The 17750-nt window shown below is 44.5% G+C and overlaps 2 protein-coding genes across 4 annotated transcripts in view; both read right to left on the bottom strand.

The window, feature by feature from the left end:
- epg5 (ectopic P-granules autophagy protein 5 homolog (C. elegans)) overlaps positions 1 to 8224 on the bottom strand; it is a 31201-nt gene extending 22977 nt beyond the window's left edge. The window contains exons 1-14 of one of the 3 annotated variants that reach the window (XM_062542919.1): positions 8098 to 8224; positions 7409 to 7555; positions 6336 to 7268; positions 5496 to 5739; positions 5138 to 5277; positions 4440 to 4547; positions 4111 to 4184; positions 3885 to 3999; positions 3265 to 3379; positions 2838 to 2988; positions 2424 to 2585; positions 1879 to 2036; positions 992 to 1146; positions 570 to 710 (exon numbers count right to left, since the gene is read on the bottom strand). In XM_062542919.1, coding sequence (XP_062398903.1) covers positions 570 to 710; positions 992 to 1146; positions 1879 to 2036; positions 2424 to 2585; positions 2838 to 2988; positions 3265 to 3379; positions 3885 to 3999; positions 4111 to 4184; positions 4440 to 4547; positions 5138 to 5277; positions 5496 to 5739; positions 6336 to 7268; positions 7409 to 7465 — 2553 coding nt within the window. In that variant the 5' untranslated portion in view covers positions 7466 to 7555; positions 8098 to 8224. Of the gene's footprint in view, positions 1 to 569; positions 711 to 991; positions 1147 to 1878; positions 2037 to 2423; positions 2586 to 2837; positions 2989 to 3264; positions 3380 to 3884; positions 4000 to 4110; positions 4185 to 4439; positions 4548 to 5137; positions 5278 to 5495; positions 5740 to 6335; positions 7269 to 7408; positions 7867 to 8097 lie in introns of those variants that run through there. The other 2 variants (XM_062542920.1, XM_062542918.1) reach the window with 2 other exon arrangements.
- Positions 8225 to 8571: 347 nt separating this feature from the next.
- lix1 (limb and CNS expressed 1) lies at positions 8572 to 15561 on the bottom strand. Its single transcript, XM_062544017.1, has 6 exons — positions 15422 to 15561; positions 13525 to 13688; positions 11725 to 11865; positions 11161 to 11256; positions 10148 to 10225; positions 8572 to 9343 (listed from the first exon to the last, which is right to left on the bottom strand). Exons 1-6 carry the CDS (start codon positions 15462 to 15464, stop codon positions 8951 to 8953), a joined length of 915 nt encoding a protein of 304 aa, XP_062400001.1. The 5' UTR covers positions 15465 to 15561; the 3' UTR covers positions 8572 to 8950.
- Between the last annotated feature and the right edge of the window lie 2189 nt (positions 15562 to 17750).

The following is a 17750-nucleotide window of genomic DNA, read 5'->3' as shown; positions in this document are numbered from 1 at the left end:
CCTCGAAAATTGGGCAGATTGTGAGGTTTTCTAATGGATGTCTCTGGACTATCTCTAATGATGAAGATGAAGACCAGCGTTAAGGGCCGTTCACACCAAGAACGATAACGATAACGATAACTATAAACAAATATCACTCTCGTTAATATGAATGACAACGTTCACACCTAAACTATAACGATAACGACATGAAGAACGATATCGTTGTTGATCACTTTCAGAGCGATTTTGAGAACGATAAAAAGCTAACAGCCAATCAGAACCCATACTATTCTAGCCATCACATTCATTAACATGAGGAGAGACTTTTCTTATCGTTGGCCAGTGTGGACGCTTTTATCGTTATGGTTATAGTTATCGTTATCGTTATCGTTCTTGGTATGAACGGGCCTTTAGAATGACATTCATTGTTCATAAAGCACATTAGGCTTTCAACATACAAGTCTCAGGAGGATATTTGAACATATATTGTCTTGAGACAAGAGTCTGTCTTTAACAGTCAAAGACTGTAAGCATTGAGTACTTCAGTGTTATTGTCAACAGTAACAACCAATCGTAGAGGTGCTTACCATGCCCACTTTGTCAATGGTCTCCTGTAAACGTTCCAGCAGCACTGAGATGACATGGGGATGGGCAGCCGCTATGGCCGCCAGCAGCTCTCTGCCCACCTTAGAGAAGGTCTCCCGCGTGGCAACACTTACGTACGCCACCTGCAAAAGCGTTGGCATTACAAACACTCAAGTGAGCATCTATGAAAAATAAATAAATAAATAAATACAAAATACAGACTTGCTTTCCAAACAGGGATATAAGCTAGTCCTCAGAATAATGTCTATTTAGATAAGACTGTCTAGTTTATGTGCAATTTATTGCATATCAACGATTAAGCTTTTGTTAGTGAAAAGAGTGTACTGAACAATGTAAACTGAAAGTCTGTTTGAACAAATAAACGTCTCCTGATAGCATCTCCCTTGGATGAATCCTGAGTTACCTCGTAAATCTCCAGCACGATGGTCTTGACAAACTCGGGGTCGGCGTCCGTGCGCTTGGGCTGGGCCATGTGCGCAAACGTGGTGAGCAGGCAGATCCCATCTGAGCTGTTTATCTCCGACAGCCAGCGCTCAAACTTCTCCTGGTGGCTGGGCTCTGGCAGTGTGTACACACACACACACAGACACAGACACAGACACAGACACACAGACACACAGACACACAGACACAGACACACACACACACACACACACACACACAGAAAGAGCGAGAGAGAGAAAATGTTATCATTATGATTCATAAGATCTTGTGAACTCTCAGTAGTTCCAGGTGTTCATGTTTTGTGGGATGTCCATAAATTAAAGCCAAGGAATTCACTGCCCTACAAGGAAGATATTAAACAATATTTCTTCAGAATCATTGTTATTTTACTGTGAAAAATGGAAGATGAATGTAAATGCAATTGAAATTTGTGATGTGATGTTGTGATGTGGTGTTCAGAGAATAGAATGCAGTTTATATGCCAAATTTATTTTTAACCAAATCGAATGCCTTTAGTGCTCCCTTGTTATTCTGGCATAAAGCAAGTCGGTTTCTTGTCCAAACACAAATACTTCAGGAGGCACAGCATTAATCTCTGAACAAAATGTTAAGAGCCAAAGTTGTCAAAAACAAACTACTTAGATACAAAATACTAACAAAATAACACAAGGCTTACTGACCATGCATTATGTCTTTAGAGCCTAAATCTCACTGATTCACAAGACAGGGAACATACAGTACACTCTGATGTAAAGTAATATATTCCTTATCAGTGCTCTATATATGTAGAGTGCATTGCCTTGGATAAAAGCAAAACTCCGTGTGATGACCATGCTGTGACCTCACCTCTCAGGCTCTGGATGCACAGGTCCACTCCCAGAGCTGAGCTGAGCCTGTCCAGTCCCTCGGTCTCAGCGCAGTGCATGATGTAGAAGATCTTCCACAGCATGACGCTGGACAGCGTGCCGTAAGGCATCTCCGACATGAAGAGCCAGATCCCCAACCTGCCAGCCACAGAGACAACAGATTAGTAGACATGAAGTCACATCTCCAGCCAAACTCAAGACTCAAGATAGGCTTGAGGGATTCTGGTCAAATAACTAGTCACTATCTGCATGCTGTAGATACAATTTTGTTTTAGAGAGAAATCATAATCCACAAGGCATTTGTTGATAACAAAAGACCAATGGGCCAACATTTGAGATTAGAGTTGGGGTCAGGGTTTGTTCACAGTTTACAGACAGATGGTTGACATTTTGGACTAAGTTGACCATCATGTTAAACAGCTGCTGACATTCCGTTAAATAGTTCATGAGAGTTTGTGTACCCCACGGGCAATTAGAGCGTAAACTGCAATCACCGTCCGCCCTCTGACACACTCGCCGCCTCACCTCTTGGCCTTGAGGACGTGCAGGACGGCGCGGAGGAAGAGGTGGTCAAACTCCACCTGCAGCTTCTCCATGGAGAAGGACTGCTCCTGCACGGTGGTCCGGCCCACGCCCGTCAGGCTGATGTACTGGGCCCAGTGATCGCTCACGTAGCACAGGGTCATCCTGGAACAGAGGACATTCCACGCCGACTTTATCCACAAATGACCCTTCGGATGGCAACCTCATTACTGGCTTAAATGCTAGCCAACATGTCTAGATGATTGTTCACCCCCCCCCCCCCCCCCCACAGTAATGAAAGTTGAATTTGATAAACATATCATGGATATGTAAATGTTTAGGCCAACATCAGGGCTCTTGGAGGCTGTTCAGAACATCTGCTTTATTCTAAGGTCGAGGCCTGAGAAGAAAGCCAACCTGATCATGTGGCCGATGCGCTTCACAAACTGCCGGTAGCGAGCCCTGTTGTAGGTCCGCAGGCCCACGGCAAGAAGCTCGACCAGAGAGGAGGCAAAGGCGAATATCTTCATCATCTTTTGACTGGTCGTGGCCTGGGGCAGGTAGTTACCTAAAGAGGGCAGCACAGCATGGAAAAACAAAGCAAAACAAACATGGAATCATTATGAGACCCCCCCAAAAAATGGGTTAGACCCATTTCTGTGGCTGTGTAGTCTAAAAGCCTTATCCAAAAAATCTCCAAGGCACATTGCTTTGCAAAGGTTTAAAATCCTTAACAACATCCTTTAATACATGGGCCACGTGCTCATGATTATATCAACTCATACTCAGTGAGAATAAAATTATAAGTGAAACGTGAGAGAAACTGCAGTTGTTTTTTTTTCACCTTCCGAGGACATGCCCAGCAAGTGTTTAAAGAGCTCATCGAAAGGAAACTGAGAGAAGAGGGCGATGAGGTCATCCTCCGACAGCAGCAGCCAGCTTGTGTCTGGGTCTTCATCCTGTCAGGAGTCAGACACAACCATGAGAAAAGCCTCCAGCTCGGAGACGATAAGTCCTCAAACCATCTCTGTTGGTCCTCAGGACATCAGCTAGCGGAGTAAGCACAACGTGACTTGGGAAGCTAATTGAGTGAGACGGCACAGAATGACATAATTATGAATGTAGCAAAAGCTCCACAGTAATTTAAGGACAACTGGATGGAACTACAACAGTGTGCCACTGTTTTACTGAGATGTGTCACTAGTATAGAATTGCACACTGCTGCCGCTGATGACTGCTGTCATGGCAGGATTTCATGAGTCAATCCTCTGTATGCCAGACAGACAGAGTAAAAACAACTCTGTTCAATCCACAAAACAAAAGCTGTTTTTCTTTTGCTTACAGCATACACTGTACAATATGTGTACACTTGATATTACCATAGTCGTCTCTGCTATTGCACACGATACAGTATTTCTAGTTTACATGACTGAAACAAGGATGTTTGATGGGGGGCTACTCTACCTCCTCTCCACCCTCGTCCACCAATGTCCAGTTTCCAGACGCCGGGTCAGAGTGGCTGGACTGGGGGGACTTGGTCTCACATGGCTTCATGTGACACAGAAAGTCCGCTCGGTCCCTATGGTGACAAAGGCCAGATGGGATTGATTAGTTCAGACAAAGGACACTCTCTGGACACCTCACCTGTATCACTGTGTATCAAAGCTGTAGACAGGTTTGCTCTCCTCACCTGACTGGAGACATCAGTATAGCTAGAGCCTGCATGAAGTGATACACCCCAGAGGGGTTTTCCAGCACCGTAATCTGTGGAGAAAATGTGACACCCATCTTATTTCTATGCTTTTATTTGTGTAAATTTGTGTATTGTGTTCATCTTTGAAGTGCCCTATGCAAATTGTGCCTTGTGCAAGTGTTTTTTTTTTATTAAAATAATACTTCACCATATTGTGCGTGCAAAATCCACCACAGCCCAATTTCAGCATTGTTACGTCTTTAATGTAATACATTGGCCAAACCATCGTCACGGGTGCTGCCTGAAGTGAAGGCCGGCTAACTCACCTGCAGGAAGGACACTGCCCACTTCCCCACTCCAGCGGGGCAGCAGAGCAGGTGGTTGAGCAGGTAGAGATGCTCTCCAGCTGAGCCCACTCTGTGCAGGACCGTCACCTGCACAAGCACAACCAATATATTTCACGTACTGTACATAGAGGAGCAACTGACTCCAGTTATTATTCCATGGACTCTAGGCTTGCGTCCTATTTCAACACACTAAGCAAATATCAAGTAGAGCAGAGTGGGCTTATGTTTCAATAGTGCCCTGGAAATCTGAGAGGATTAATCAGTTGTTTATTTGTGTAATGGGATAAGAGGGAGACACTGGAACATGTAGTGTGCTCTTAGCTTAGAGGGGGGCTAAATAAGAGCCTCCTAATCACGGGATGTGTTCACAACAATCACTTCCCTTTTCTAGAAATGTATTAGCCTCAGGCTAAGTCAAATGAGGTTAGCTAGCTTGCTTTGTGTTTCTGAGCTACTCATGAATCTGTCGTGGATCTGTCCGATGTTTCTTCCTATATGTATCTCCAATTCTAGGGAGTTTTTCCTTACCCCTGTTACTCATGGGCTCTCTTTGAGTGTTTAACACTCTGTAAAGTGCCATGAGACATGTGTAATGTTTTGGCATTCTATAAGTGAAATTAAATTGAAATAAAGCATTAGCAGAGATACTAGTAGCCATGATGCTGCTAGTTACGTACCAGCTTCTGCAGCCAGAGGTGTATGTCCGCCTGGAACTGGGAGTCGTCGAGCACCCTGCGAGTGAAGCTGAACAGCACACTGATGCTCTCCTTCAGCGCTCTCAGGGAGGAGGGCTGTGATGATTTCCCACCGGGACAGCCTAGAAAGAGAACAGCATCAAGTCACTAACGTTCACCCAAAGATCATTAAGATGTCTACAAAACAGCCTTAAAACACACACAGGGAGGGGATTATCATGTTGTGACTGAGTCAAAACAAACTTAAGTTCACTTCAGTTCAGCGCAAAACCTACAATACCAACACCACCACCAACCCCCATCACCCCCATCACCCCCATCCACCTCTCTGTGTACTTGCCTGAGCTTGTCTCCTGCAGGGCCACGCTCCTGGTGAGGGAGTTGCTGCCGAGCAGCCGGTACAGGTAGGACTCCACCTGCAGGCGCGACAGCACGGTGGTGTAGGAGTGCAGGGCCACGGTCTGGTGCAGCAGCTCCGACTTGGCCTCGAACAGGTGCTTGAGCTCCGCCACCGCCGCCTCGCTCAGAACCACCGTCTGGAAGCGGTGGTAGCCACACACTTTGGCCTGGTCGGCACACACACCCTTGGGGAGGATAAGAAGACAGTGTCATATGAGTGATATGGGACATATTACAGTCCATTTATTATATCATGAAATGTGACTTTTGGATGCTCTTTTACCATTTCAAGATTCAAAAACACTTTACGATGCTTAAATCAGTGTGCTTAAGACAAATTCAAAGAAGGGGGTTTAAAGCAACAATAAAGCACTTTGTCCACTTTCCTCTGTTGCACGCACGTTCTTTGTTTATCTAGCAAATAATGATGTCCACAGTATGCTACATCATTTCATGAAAGTATGTATTGCGACATCGAGGCAAGTCAAATTTGTAGTTTCTTATGTCTCATTTCATCAAACTGCAGATACGCTACCCGATCAGGTAAAGTTACATAGTGCGGTTATAGCCCATAGAGGGCCGCAAAGTGAAGAATGCTCTTCACCCTGTCACAAGCTGAAACCGCTGAAATGATTTTGGAAACATAATTTTAAGGTACGAAAAACTGTTTAGTGTTGCTTACACAATATCATCAAATCAAATGTCAGACTTGTATGCATATGGATACTGTAGTCTAATTGGATGTGGTATCTTCCTTTCTCTTTGTTCTACAGTAGCTCACCTGCAGGGTGAGCTGCTCGTCCTTGAAGCTCCACAGCCGGTTCTGCGTGCTCTTGCTGTCCGAGTTGGCTGCCTGCAGCTCCGTCTGCGCCTGCGTCAGCTGCTTGCGGCAGCGCCAGTAGTTGAGCAGCAGCTCGTGCAGCTCGTGGCCCTCCTGGTGCGCCAGGGCCTGGAACTCGGTGGCGTGGAGCTCCACGTTCTCCAGCCAGGAGCCCGGCTCCCACAGCCGCAGCTGCTCGCTGGTGAAGGCCTGGACCGCGGTGCAGGACGGTGGCCTGGGCAGCTCCGGGTACAGCCTCTGCCGCGGGGGCTTCTCCGCCTCGACCGCCTCCACCGGGACCAGGCTCGGAGGGGAGGACTCCTGCTCGACCAGGGGGAGCACCGCGGGGTCCCTCAGCTGAGGGCTGCTCATGATGGTGGCGACGCGCTGCAGGGAGGCATCCACCACCAGCGAGCAGCCGTCAGACGGCTGTACTGACAGTAGCGTCGCGTCCACTGAGGGACAGGGGAGGCTGGGATACAGAGCTGGCACACTGGAGATCTGGGGAGCTGACTCCAGCAAAGTCCGACTGTGGTGCCTGTGCTCTGTCGGTGCGAGCGGTTGGTCCTCTTTGATGTCCTGCAGCTCTGATACATCGCTGTGCTTGGATTGCTCGTTCGCTGGGTTTTCACTGACGGGTAGTGACTCAGCTGTTTCGGGGCTCGAAGTTCCTCTTTGTTGGTCCGCTTCACGTTCCCCTTGGGTCAGTGCTGTACTGGGGGCCTGCGGCACATCCAGTGGCTCTGGAGGGGAGACCTCTGGGGGCAGACTGAGAGGGATGTCTGTGAAATCCTCACTGGGCAGTGCTGAGCACTCCGGGGCGGATGCCAAGTCACATAACCCAGCATGTCCTGGGGCTTTTCTTACACTTTCAGTGTGTCTATGCTTCTTGTCCTACCAATGAAAAGCAAAACTATAATCATAATAACAGCGTGGAGAAATATCTAATTGTGGGAATACATTTACGATAATGTAATAATACCATAATAATGATGATGTAGTAAACAAGTAAGGATCAATATTGATTAATGTACCTGGGATTTTCCAGAGGTCTTTGACTTCGCTTTCTTTGGTCTCACAGCTTCAGCCATCTCTGTGCTTGTGTTAACATGGCAGCTTTCCCCTCTCGGTACTTAACTGTGACAGCCTAACACAAAGCAAATAGGTCCACTAGCCCATCCCTAAGGGAAATTATGTTTAAATTAGCCAGTCTTCTCCCAGATTACATCATTTTTCATCAACATAGCAATCTGCCGTGTTGACTAGAATATAACTCGCTAGTGAGTCCAAAGTAATGAGGCGTAAATGATGTAAAATCGTCATTAGGCAAATGTTTACAAGCACTGCAGCTTAGTTAGCTACGTTTAATCGTTGGCAATGCAAGATATGTCAAGACGAAAGTTCAACAACAACAATGGCCTGTCACCAACTTCATGTTAGCTTAATATTACGTTGTTAGCGTAAACAATTTCCTTACACACGCGATATCAAACTAGCAAGCAAATATTTGAACAGGATGGGACATTAGTGAAGATCGAACCGTAATCTGCCTTCCTTCGCATTCAAGCATAAATGGCTTTCTCGTAGCAAAAGCAAAAGCTACCTTGACACTGTGTTATTGTGAAAGACAATCCCTGGCTATCGCTAACTCGCTAGCAGAACTTCAAGATGTGCCTACATATGACGAAATGTTCCATCAGAAAAAAGAGTAAGAACGTCTTACCGGACATAGATGAGCAATAACAAGCTGTAGCAGTAAATCAACAACTATCTGTCAACAGTCTAGCTGCCCTTAGCTTACAAGCTACAGCTGTCAGTAGTGTTTGTTTTGCTTCGTTCCAGGAACCCTATCGCTTTTAGTGGTTCACATGACTCTCCACCCCATACGGATAACGAGAAGGGTCATATCTAGTTGAGGTAACGGAAACGCCAAAATGGTCGAAAATGGCACTTTATAACGAAATGTGAAGTATTTCCAGAGAATGTCTAATAAGGGGGCTCTGGGCTATTTCCTTCTTCAGCAGGAGCAACATGTATGGTAATGATTGCTTGTGAGTCACGTTCTAGACTTATTCAAACTTGATGATAATTGATGAAAATATTAAGTTATTGTGAATAGACAGTGATCACAAAACAGTAGGCTGACATCATCAGTGTACAAATATTTATTTACATTATAAACAATGTATGTCTTCCCTTTTATTTTTTTTATCACAGTGAGGCATAATGTTTTATTACAAAAATATTTGGTGTCACTTTGGCACCTGCAGGCTAAGTCATCCATGAACATCTTTGTAGCAAACTCTGTGTGAAGTGACAAGTGTGGGCATGGGGGAAGTGCTCTCTCTTTGTGTGGTCTAGTAAACCTATCAGTAGGTTACCATTAGTTTTGCACATAGGCTACTCCATACTGCTGACCACAAATTACAAATGGTAGAGAGCCACTGTCCATCATTTCACATTATAATTGAGACATCACTAAGCAGACTCCTAACTGCTCCCACAATCTCTGAAAAACAAGCCCATGTTAATCCTGGCCAGAGATGAGTTGTCTTCCAATCCATATGATATGAAGATCAACCAAGAGATTCTCTGTCGTTTATATTTTCTTGGGAGTAGAATTCGTAGCTCTCAGTTTGATCTGTCAGGCTGCTCTCCTGGCTCGGTTGTCTGTTATGTCTGATATAATCTGGATCTGGCTCCGCGTGAGACCACCGGTCCCCATCAGGGCTGTACTCCAGCTGCTCGCTGTAGGCCTGACTCAGGGCAATGCTCAGGATCTCTTTCTTCTCCTTGTGGAAGCGCAGCTCGCGGCCCGAGCGCCTGGCCTCCTCCAGCTCCTGCAGGGCCCCCTGGAGCTCCTGGGCCACCAGGCCCGGCGCCTGCTGCTCCCGCACGATCCAGTCCAGCACCATGTGGCTCCGAGTGCACTCGTCCAGACGGTGCTGTGAGTAGTAGTTTATGACGTTCTAAGGACGAGAGGAAGACGGGCAGCACTTTACTTAAACCCCATATGTATTAAATAATTCTTAAAGGGCTATATAAAGTATTTATAATAGGCTACCTCACAAAGATTGGCTTAAGTCTATATAACTTCTCTACGCACACCTAACAACACCTGAAGAGTATTTAGAGTGTTAAAATATTATGATGTTCAAAGGACAGGAGGAAGACGGGCAGCATTTATATGCATTAAATGATTTGTCAAGGGCTATAAAGTATTCATAATTCCTCATACATAGTGGCATAAGTCTATAGAACTGGTACAGTACACCCATAACAACTGCACCTATGAAGTGCATTTAGACTGTTAAAATATAATAAATCCTTTAAGCTTGAAGTGTCAGCATGTGGTCTTCATATTAAACAGTAGTGATGACTTGATACTGTGTATTTAGCAAATGCTCCTAAAGGGAGCCAGATGTTAATCCACACAATATTAGGGTTTACAGCATCATAATGCTTAAAAGTACAGTTGTGTACAGTTACACTACAACATCATAATGTTTCTACAGTTATGTATTAATAAATAAGACTTATGCCATTCGAGATGATGAATTATGATTACTTTTATAAACACATTTACTAGTGTTTATGATACTGGGCTTAAATGTCTAAGCAATGTCATAGTTAGTCTCTTATTACTAAAAGAAAGATGTATCTTTAGTTGGTAGCTCAGTGTAATAATATACAGTATAATAGCAGTAATGGCCATGGAACACAACATTTATTCACAGACTCCTGTTTTATTATTGAATGCTTGGCGACTGTACCTGGCGGCTACATTTTCTTTCACGAAATGCCTTTAGTGACCCATTCCAATGCAGAAGCTGAAACATCGTCATGATCTCCTTGAGAGTGAGCAAAAGAAGGGGAGTGTCAGACCAAAAAGGAAAGTGTATAATAATCACCCACACAATCACATATTGCTTTTGTTATTGCACTTAGTAATGAATATTTATTGTTTCCATTATCAAAAAATCTGTAAGCAATAAATCAACAGCTTTACCTCGGGACACTAATGTTGCTTTGGGTCTACCTGGAATCTTGCCATGTATTTCAGATTTGGAAAATAACTAACTACAGATGTATACTGTAGACTGGGACACATCATCACTTTTGGGCTATTATTATTTGTGAGGCCTACTCTACAGGTTTGCAATGGCTCACTGGACAAAAATGATTTGAACCTTGAGGACTTGATTTGAAAATTGCCCTAGGCATTTTCCCTTTAAATAAATCATACGCTATTGTAAAGATTGATAAGGGCATTAGGTTTGAGCATACAGTATAGCACTTCAGGACAAATCAACAACTTTGTAATGTGTATGAAATATCCATCCACTGAAAGACACATGCAGGGGAATGTTTCACATTATATCTGTGTACTTTGGAATGTATCCACTAACGTGAACGTTGCTTTGGGTAAAGTGAAAACAAATCTATTTCCTCTTCCTATCCTTTTCAATTTACTGCTGCTGTCTTGAAATTCAAGAGCAGATTATATTTCAGGTAACCATTAAAACAATAAAATACAGTGGGCCTAAACTGTTTTAAGACATGCACAGTTTTGAGAGTTTAGATGGTGAAACGATAAGAGGGTGGATACGATTTATTCTTTCATTACAGAGGAGAAAAACAATGTTAACAAGTTGTGGATATCCAAAAATAAACTGAAAATTGCAGCATAGCAACAGTGGTAAAAGTAGCAAACACCACAATAAACGTGTATTAAAAAGTGATAACTGTGTATGAACCTTATTAAGGCTTAAGTTAATGTAATTACCTGGAATTCCAGCATTGTTTTGCCAGTATTTGATTGGAGCATGAGACAGTAGGATCCAATACTTGTGCTGGGGTCTGAGGCATCCTCAACACACCCCTGGAATCAGTTACAACACAAAAGAACAAAACAGCACAGTGAGCACAACAAAAGAACTCCTTGGCAGACTTCCGCTGACCACACATCAATCTTCTGAGACTCATAGCCCTTTAGTTGTCCTGGTGATGTTCTCGGCTTTTACAATGCCGTTGGAGAAAGGAATAGCAAGTCCGTTACAGGGGAAGAGGGGGGAGTACAAGGGTATACAGAGGGCCACACACATAAATTGGGCCCCCTCCTGACCTTAAAGAGACAGGGTGGACGTTAAGGGTAGGTGAGGGCCTTCTCTTAGCTTTTTGGAGCAACGCTGTTAATCACAAGCTTGAGCTCTGAACAAATTGTTGGACAAAGATCCTCTACATGGTTGAACACAAATTCATGGGACTGAGTCTTCACTTCTTTTGTCCCCTCCTTTCCCCAAACGGGGTCAACTTGAATTGCTCCGTTCACAGGACAGACCCAACTCACACTGGTAGTAGCCACAGCCTCCTGGAGGCTTCTTGTGATAAACTCTGGGGTGATCCGGCGTGAGGGCAGCTCATTGAACATGGAGTTCATCAGGGCAATTCGGGCAGCATCCCGCCTCGCCTCTGCCTTGGTGTAACAGTCCTGGCAATGACAGAAAGACAGACAGCCAGATTAACAGACAGGCAGACGTAGACAGAGAGACAAATAGAGAGGGATCTCAACCACACTCCTCCAAGAGAAACACGTTTGTGATTACCACAAATTCAAAGATAAATGAACTGCGCAGTCTTGTCTCTCAACGCTGTCATGAACTCAGTGGAGTGTTATTTGGGCGGTGTGCTGCAATCTATATTAGAAGTGACACCGAGACCCAGCCAAAAGTCTGAACAGCACACACAAAGCCAGAGTGTCAGCACTTAACAGCACATAACACATAACATAACACATACCAACCCAATCACGGGATTACAGATCTGATTATGCAAGCACTCTCCCAACAAGATCAGAGCCAGTTTTGAAGTTAACGTATTTAAGATCACCATCTGGCTTTGCTGACCTGGTGAAAAAAAAAACACTGTCTGGGCCACAATGGTGCCATTAACAGACATTCTGGGATTTTCTAGCTGAGTAAAGCAACTGTGCGAGGCACAAAATATATAAGGAGGCAGGCAGTCGGAGCGCGTGGGAAGAGAGGGTGAAACTCAGGGGAATTAGGGGGGAAAGAACGGACGGGCCCGTTTTTAATCCACAGCACAAAACACACAGAGAGAGAGAAATACCTCCTCGATGGAGTCATTCCACTGTGCCCAATGGATTAGAGAGAGTTCCAAATAATGGGGACCCCCAGTGAATGCTCATGAATGTAGGGCCCGCCGCTACAAAGGGCTGTGTGCGGATCAAAGCCACTGCCTGCACCCTATTCATACAGTGTCGTCATTGGAGCCAAACGTCTTTCCTCGCACAAATGGCAGCAGCTGCCCTTTGGTGCGCGGATTTGAAATCATGTCAGCCTTGGATCCCCGACAAGCAGGATATGAGAGACCTACAGGCTCTTTGTGTGTTAGCCACTAATGATATATTAGTTACGCAAATGGTCTTTATTTTTTGACATTGTTGGTTCCAAGTGAATGTTTTTGAATCACTTAAAAAAGTTTCTGGGAATTATTAGATTTTCCTTTATCTGACCTCCAAAAAGCATTCCTGAATTCATTCATTCAAATTCATTATTGAATTTCAACACAGGTGTTCAGCCTCATGTTCCACACGCATCTCTGAATAAAAACGACTCCGTACTTTTTTTTTTTTTTTTTTTTTAAATTTGATGAATGAAAAAATCTCTCAGTGAAAAGAATCTTTAGTCTCCCTGCTCCCAAAGAACATTCCTTGTGCATAGAAAGAAACCTTCTCAGACTGATTTGCGGTGAGCTCTTGTAATTGGACTAATAAGAACCACCTGTTGGCCCCTCCAGTTTTCACACAATCTCTCTGCGTCTCTCTGCGTCCCTCACCCCAACCCCCTTCAGACTTGGCAAGGCATTCCTGCTGATCTTAGCTCCATTCTGAGTAGCAGTTTGACCTCCTGAGCTGGCCATGCTTCGCTGACATGACTTGCTGAATAAGGCCTTTATCAAATCCAATCGTTGTGGATGAGGCATAATTTGAGAAATATTTCACTCGTTGTGGATGAGGCCTAATTTGCCATATCTCACACACGGGGGTCATTAACTCCCACACCTGCTCGGATGGAGGTGCCACTTGACATGTGTTGACGTTTGTTTTCACGATGGCAGGGACAATTACCTGGAAATTACCGAAGCAGCTCCCGCCTGGCAGTGTGACGTAGCAGATGAAAGGAGGCATGGGGGAGACGGAGGATTCGTAGACGACTAGATTCTCTGGGTGGACGGAGGCCCCCTTCACCTGCTTCTGCTCCCAAAACTGATGAAGCATTGCCACAACGTTCACTGGAAACAGAACAGGGAACACACTTTTAGTCTAAACGATTTACTGAAATTCAGGGAGAAAATACATTTGTCACTTGTTAGTTTTGCAATAAATGCACTTGATTGAAACCATACTGTGCAAATATTGTGGAGTTAAAACAAGCAATTTAACTGTGTCATAATTTATTTTAATGATGAAAGTGCTTCATAACTCAAAAAGACCTATACTGTACGTAGTCCACAAAAGTAGATGTCATTTGTATCATTTCAGAATGTTCCTGTACTTTTTCCATCAAATATTGTTTGACATGCTGTTCATGGATGTGTTCACAGATAAGAGGAAATTTGGGCAAAAGTCTGGGTACGGTGGCAGACAGAAAGCATCTGAGAGGAGAGAGAGGGGGCGGCAGCAGACCAGACTCAGCCCTCTGTTGTGTTTATTGAACTTGTCCGGGCCAAAAGAATTTTCCAGGTCCATATCCAATTCATCAAAGGCACCCTTGAGAGGAAGGGCCAAGCAGTGAAAATGACCTTCAATTAGCTTTTAAAGATTTAGCTCCAATTTAGATTTTTGTATAAAAGCCAATTGCCCTGCAGAGAGATTTTTTTTTTTTTTTTAAATTATGAAAAACAATCTCTGTGTGCGTCTGCTGGGGCCATGGACCTCTTTGGAGCTGTTTCCCCCCGAGGCTTCTGATATTGAGTATCATATTCAGCTCCTGTTACTGTGCAGTAAATTAATGAGTCTGTCAACTCTCTCAGTGATTCAAGTCACCTACTTTAAATCATCATGCATTAAACGCATTACCAATCTACCACACATTGTTTGGATAATGGAATTCCCCTTTAAAAAATGGCATAAGAGCGGCAGAAAAAAGCTGAAATGCAGTACAGGTGTTCATTGTATGCGACAGGACCGAGTCATGGAGTTGGCTTCATGCTGGAAGAAGGGACGCGAATGCTACAGATATGGTTTCAACATGTTCCATACCTTAATTGTTTATGCAGCCTCTTTTAATCAAGGCGTGGAGATATGTTAGACATATCTTTCCGAGGAGGCTAGCAATAACATTACAGCGAAGGGCCCATTATATATTGTTGTAAGGGTCCTGGTGTGGGTGAGAACATGGGTGTGTTTTCACAGCAGAGAAAAATTCCATCATTTTGTTTATTTGAGCGGAATTAGCTACAGTGGGTAACACCCTGTAGGTGGCATGAGAAGCAATATTCACTCTTCAGTTTGATGAATGGGCAGTGTCTCATGTAGACAGAGGAAATATTGTCGATTGGTGTCACTGGTATTCAAATGCCTGTTGCTGGGAAACTGAATTGAAATGTTGCGCTAGACATAAGGCGATAACTGTATGCAGTAAACACCATATTTTTGCAGTCACCATCCTATTAACATTTCTGACAGGATCCATTTTGATGATGTAGATGGAAGAGGAATGTTTATAAACATGCCAACAGAACCAGATCTGCCTCTGTAACACTATTATTCAGTATAACTCTGTGAACCACAGTACTTGTGTGAGTCCTGCTGAAACCAGTCAATGAAACATTGCAATAATAGCTTTACTATATATAACAACTTGGCCTACTTCAAATTCTCACATGAATCTTCCAAACAGCACAGTCATCCCACTAAATTCAAATGGCCCATCCAATATACAGCTGCTCACACACAGACAATAATTTAGTAAATATGAGCGCAGAGGGATAGATCTCCAGTCCCAGCTCAGTAGAGTACTCACAGTCTTTGAAGACTTTATCATCCTGCAAGTGAGGTGCAGACATCCTCTCCTCCAAAGGAATCCCAAATGCTCAACAAGTGTGCGGGGGTCTCTGTTTTGATTCCAAGAATCACCTAAAAACCAACTCACATGCTCCCCCGGTTAATGTGAACAACTCCCAGCCGAGCGCAGCTCCACTAGAGAACAAAATGCAGAAGGAGGGGTGGGATGGGGGGTGTTGTGGGGTGGGGGGGATCCCCCTACCCTCTAAAGTCTCTTTACTCCACTTTCCTCCCGACCTCCAATCAAGTGTGGCGAGCGCTCCAAAGCCGGCCCCAGGGGTCCCCCTTCTGTGGCTGGCCCACCTTTGTCGAGAGCTGAACTAATTAGCTGCAAGTCTGACTGCCGTGGCTCAGTCCCTCCTCACCCCATCTCCTTACTGCCTCACACACACACACACACGGGAACACACAGAAACTCTCTCTTTCTTTCTTTCTCTCTCTCTCTCTCTCTCTCTCTCACACTCACACACTCTGACATTCACATACACATGCTCAGTCACACTCCTCCAGAGACAAACACACACACACACACACATTCAGACTACCTAAATCCCTACACAGGAATGCTGCAGCCCCCTTCTCAATTCACCCATGCTCAATCTCACATCTCATTTCTCCAAATGCCTAACTCAACAGCCGACAAGTGTTTTCTTTCCATTCCCAAACTGAGTTGAAATGTTCCTCATATTCTCCGCCAAAGTGATTAAAAGTGATGCATTTGTAAGAGATGTCAGTGCTTTTTGCAGTTACTTGGGAGGTTTTAGGGAAAATGGATGTGAAAATAATGTCACTCACGTTGTGTGGAGTTCTGGCATCCAAAGAAAAGATACAAATATCAAAATAGAGCAAAGCAGTGAATTGTGTGGACAGACATAGCCTGGGGCACAGAAATTTTTTCTTCATGAATCAATGAATCTGCTCCCGGTGACAAAGTCAACACCTCAATTTAAAAGTTAAAAACAAATTGAGTCTGAATGGTCTGTTACTGAATTTTTAATCCCCCTCTTTTGTGCTTCATCAAGATGTGCATGAATATCATGCCTTGAGATTTAGCGCTGTTTGCTTTTTCTAACTTCCCCTGGGTCTTTAGTGTGGGACGTGTATTTAGGTGGCCCCCATTCATAATACAGCCTCATTGTGAGGGTCCCTGGGAATGGAGAGAAGTGTTTTGCATAGCTGACGGGCCCCCCTGACAATCATGACACAGGAGGAGGAGGAGGAGGGGACTTGCATCCTGAATAGAAGGGCCCCAAGAACCAACACCACCATCTGAAGAGTTTGTGAATCTAAATAGATTTCTCAGTCTGGCTAGATGTGATCTAAGCAAGGAATAGACGATAGACAAAATCGTTATGGTTGCTTTGAAATGCCATCTGAGTCAGTACATTCCTGTGCCTACTCAACGGCAGAAAGAATGGGTTTCACAAATTGCAGAACAGCAAAACAAAGTGAATAGCCTGGAATGCTGAATAGGTATCAGTCTCTGCATGTTTTACCCTCTCAGTGTGATGCGCCAGCCTTACCGAAGCCAGACCAGCTAGAACTTGGGATGGGCAGAGCGACTCTCACTGTGCCCCTGCATGCTGCCTAGGTCAATAAGTGGGAACTGTCTGCACAGGAAATAACACAGACCGCAGAGGAAATGCAAAGACACTGGGCTGAGCAGAGGGTTCCTCACATCTATAGACGATGTGAGTGATGAAACCCATTTTTCCCCTACTCAGAAGGCCAGAGAATTCTTGTTTGCTTTATAATCCATTACCATGGTACATTCCATTCATCATTCCAGGCTGGAACATAACTCTTACCTTTACACTGAGCCTGACTAAAATAATCCTCTAGGACATGTATGCGTACCCATCAGCTATATTGGTCCATTGTTTTCAGATGCCCTATCAGGTGAGAGGCTGCAGTGCCCAGGCTGTGTTGACATAACCTGCGCTCTTCCTGGGTAAAGTGCCCGTTGTTTAAGGCTCTTGCGGTGTGAAATGTAAACGATGACACATGGTAGCCTGGCCTCGGCTGGCACAAGACCTACGGCCGGGAGCCAGCGCCAGCTCCGGGCTTCAAACACACAAAGGGCTGTATTGACTTATCTCCCCTCTCCCTCTTTACCAAGGCTCCCCTTTTGGTTTCCAACTTGGATGGCTTGATGCGGAATACTTCCTTGAATACTCATGCCAGCTTGATAATGTTTCGCCGTGAACTCAAAAGCTCCACGGCAACCGACATAAAATGATGTGGAAACGTATCTGTTTTGGATGAGGAGAGTTTTTAGGTAAGGGGAA

Source organism: Sardina pilchardus, chromosome 8, assembly GCF_963854185.1.
Source record: "Sardina pilchardus chromosome 8, fSarPil1.1, whole genome shotgun sequence".
NCBI lineage: Eukaryota > Metazoa > Chordata > Actinopteri > Clupeiformes > Clupeidae > Sardina > Sardina pilchardus.
Note: the sequence above shows the minus strand (reverse complement) of the source record. Positions and strands in the feature narration are given on the sequence as shown.